This window comes from Acyrthosiphon pisum, chromosome A2, assembly GCF_005508785.2.
Source record: "Acyrthosiphon pisum isolate AL4f chromosome A2, pea_aphid_22Mar2018_4r6ur, whole genome shotgun sequence".
Classification (NCBI taxonomy): Eukaryota; Metazoa; Arthropoda; class Insecta; order Hemiptera; family Aphididae; genus Acyrthosiphon; species Acyrthosiphon pisum.
The window spans coordinates 116,167,351-116,169,928 of record NC_042495.1 but is presented as its reverse complement, the minus strand read 5'-3'; the positions used below and the strand labels follow the sequence as shown (position 1 = coordinate 116,169,928).

Here is a 2,578-nt window from a genome sequence, read left to right as displayed (position 1 = left end):
AATGTAAATTAAAATTATTAGATGCTAACTCCAAAAAAATAACATTTTAATTCATAGTTTTAAGGCATTTTGCATTTAACAGTATGAAAAATTAGGCCTTCATAGGACAGGAAGCGCGCTCTGGTGTCTATAGGAACTGTGGTAAAAATTTCAATCAAGAATTTATACGTAGGGAGGGGTTCAGAGTGACGACACCTTATCAATACACCTTGTTTGCAACCACGATTAAAGATAGTATGGTCACAGAATTCTGTGGTATGGTTGCCCATCGAATCTAGAAAAGTGTCTACCGAAATGAATCTCCATTATCACTATTAAACGGCTGGAAATTTATGCTCTAGCGCTTATTTGAGGAGCGTCTAAACACAGGAATGCACCTTATGCATATTGCGCATGCGCGTAATTTATTCTCCACTATCATGTATCATGTTGGGCTGTTATCAATATATTATCTTATCACTATAATATGATAATATAATCATGGGAATCAAAATATTCAAAATTTAAACATGCTTTACATTTTTCTTGTGCTTCGACCACACTCGTAATTTCTTTTGATATTTGTATACTACCATAAATTGTATACTATTAAAAATGATTAATGGCATATCTTCACAAAATAATTCATTATACATACCAGATACATTTGAAAAGTTAATAATTTTCTAAACTGGTTGAGTCGACTTCGTCTTGCAAACATATTTTATTGTAGAAATATTATTGTAAGTATTACGTGTTGAATAAATAATATAATATAATAACAATAATTAAAGTGTTATTATTATTTACAGTTTGTCATTTAATTGTTATGCTCACTGCTAAGATTCTAAAAAACATCAATTGGCAATCGTAAGTATTACGTGTTGAATAAATAATATAATATAATAATAATAATTAAAGTGTTATTATTATTTACAGTTTGTCATTTAATTGTTATGCTCACTGCCAAGTTTCTTTCTCAATGGATTTTATAAAATGTAAAAATATCAACAAATTCCTGTGTGTTGTCCTCTTAATATGAAATCCAACAGCTCAACAATTTGAATTATGGTTACCTATACTTTATTTAGTTTAAGTATTTACTATTAAGATTATGTCATTTATATTGGTATATAGATAATATTGAATTTTTGTGTTTAAGATATCTGTGAATTGTATTGTTAATACTCAATAAGACATTTAATAAATAGCCTTTTGGTAATAAATTTTGATAAAGTCTGGTTTATGAACTGTTAAAATAGGTAATTGGGTAAAATGTAGATATAAATAAACATTATTAAAAGCCATCTCAGCATTTATAGTTATTGCTGTTAATGACAGATATACAGTGTGATGTACATTTTCATATTGTGTTTTTTTTTTGTTGAAACATAATATTTGCTTTTAATTATTTTAAATACAATAAAAAATGGAATTTAACTGTGATATTTGCAAAAGTCAATTTTCTACCAAGTTTACTCTAACAAGACATTTGAAAAATAAACATGATGTAACAAACGAAGTAAAACGAAAATTGTCTAAATGCATTTCTTGTCCTAATCTAACATTTTCTAAAAAAGTATTATTAATTAATCATTTAAATGATCATCATGGAACGTGTATTGAAAAAGAAATTATTAACTTTTTAAATGTATCTGGTATGTATAGTGATTTATTGAGTAAAAATATGTTATTAATAGTTTTTAATAATATGCAATTCATTAAAATCTAGAATTTAACAACTGGTTAAAAGAATATGAATCAAACAACAAATGTGAATATGTTCTTCAAACGGGGAAAAAAAAGTCAAAAGATGGTCATAGAAGTTATTATGAGTGTGGTCGAACAGGAGTTCATAAAGAAATTGATAGTTTTAAAAGATCAATAAAATCACAAGGAAGTAAAAAAATTAATATCAACTGTACAAGTCACATAAGTCTAAACAGTACTTTATGATATCCAACTATGACTATATTATCTTAGTTAGTCACCTGTTGAACACTATTGGATAATTCAATAATAATTTTCTTCACACACCACATTTACTAAAGTTTAATTTATATTTTTACACTAACCATGATGAACATCTCAAAAAACTAATAATATTTTTGTATATAATAAATAATAATGTATATTACGTTTAATATTTTATAAGATTTTTGCATAACAGCTGTAAAATAAACAGCATTTATATAAGTTTTTAAATTTTATAAAGTATTAAACAATGCATAATTAGCACAAAACATTATAAAAGTAATGAACACAATTTTAAAAAATTTCAAAATCTGTGGAACACCATTGATATAGGCTGTTATGGTTTAAGTGTTAAATTGTGTCATTATTATATTTAAATTTAAACTATTTATTGTAAATCTGTATATTAAATATTATAATTATATATATTTTATACTGTATGTCTGTACCATACTGTACATTTAAAATTAAATTGGAATGATATTCTGTTAGGTATATAAAGTTTATTATTATTATTAATATTAATATATTATTTTGTTTTAGAAAAATTGACATGCGAAGCTATTTGAACAATTTTGAATTGGAATATTCAAATTGTACCAATTAGTAATTTAGTTATTTGCTG

The 2,578-nt window shown here is 24.8% G+C and overlaps 1 protein-coding gene and 1 long non-coding RNA gene across 2 annotated transcripts in view; one reads left to right on the top strand and one right to left on the bottom strand.

The window, feature by feature from the left end:
• Positions 1–499: 499 nt before the first annotated feature.
• On the top strand, positions 500–1,164 carry LOC103310158. Its single transcript, XR_510960.3, has 3 exons — positions 500–722; positions 792–849; positions 919–1,164. It is a non-coding gene; the product is annotated as an uncharacterized LOC103310158 (long non-coding RNA).
• A 955-nt stretch (positions 1,165–2,119) lies between these two features.
• Positions 2,120–2,578, bottom strand: part of LOC103310160 — a 2,664-nt gene continuing 2,205 nt past the window's right edge. The window contains exon 5 of the mRNA XM_008187488.1: positions 2,120–2,149. Coding sequence (XP_008185710.1) covers positions 2,120–2,149 — 30 coding nt within the window. The remainder of the gene's footprint in view (positions 2,150–2,578) is intronic.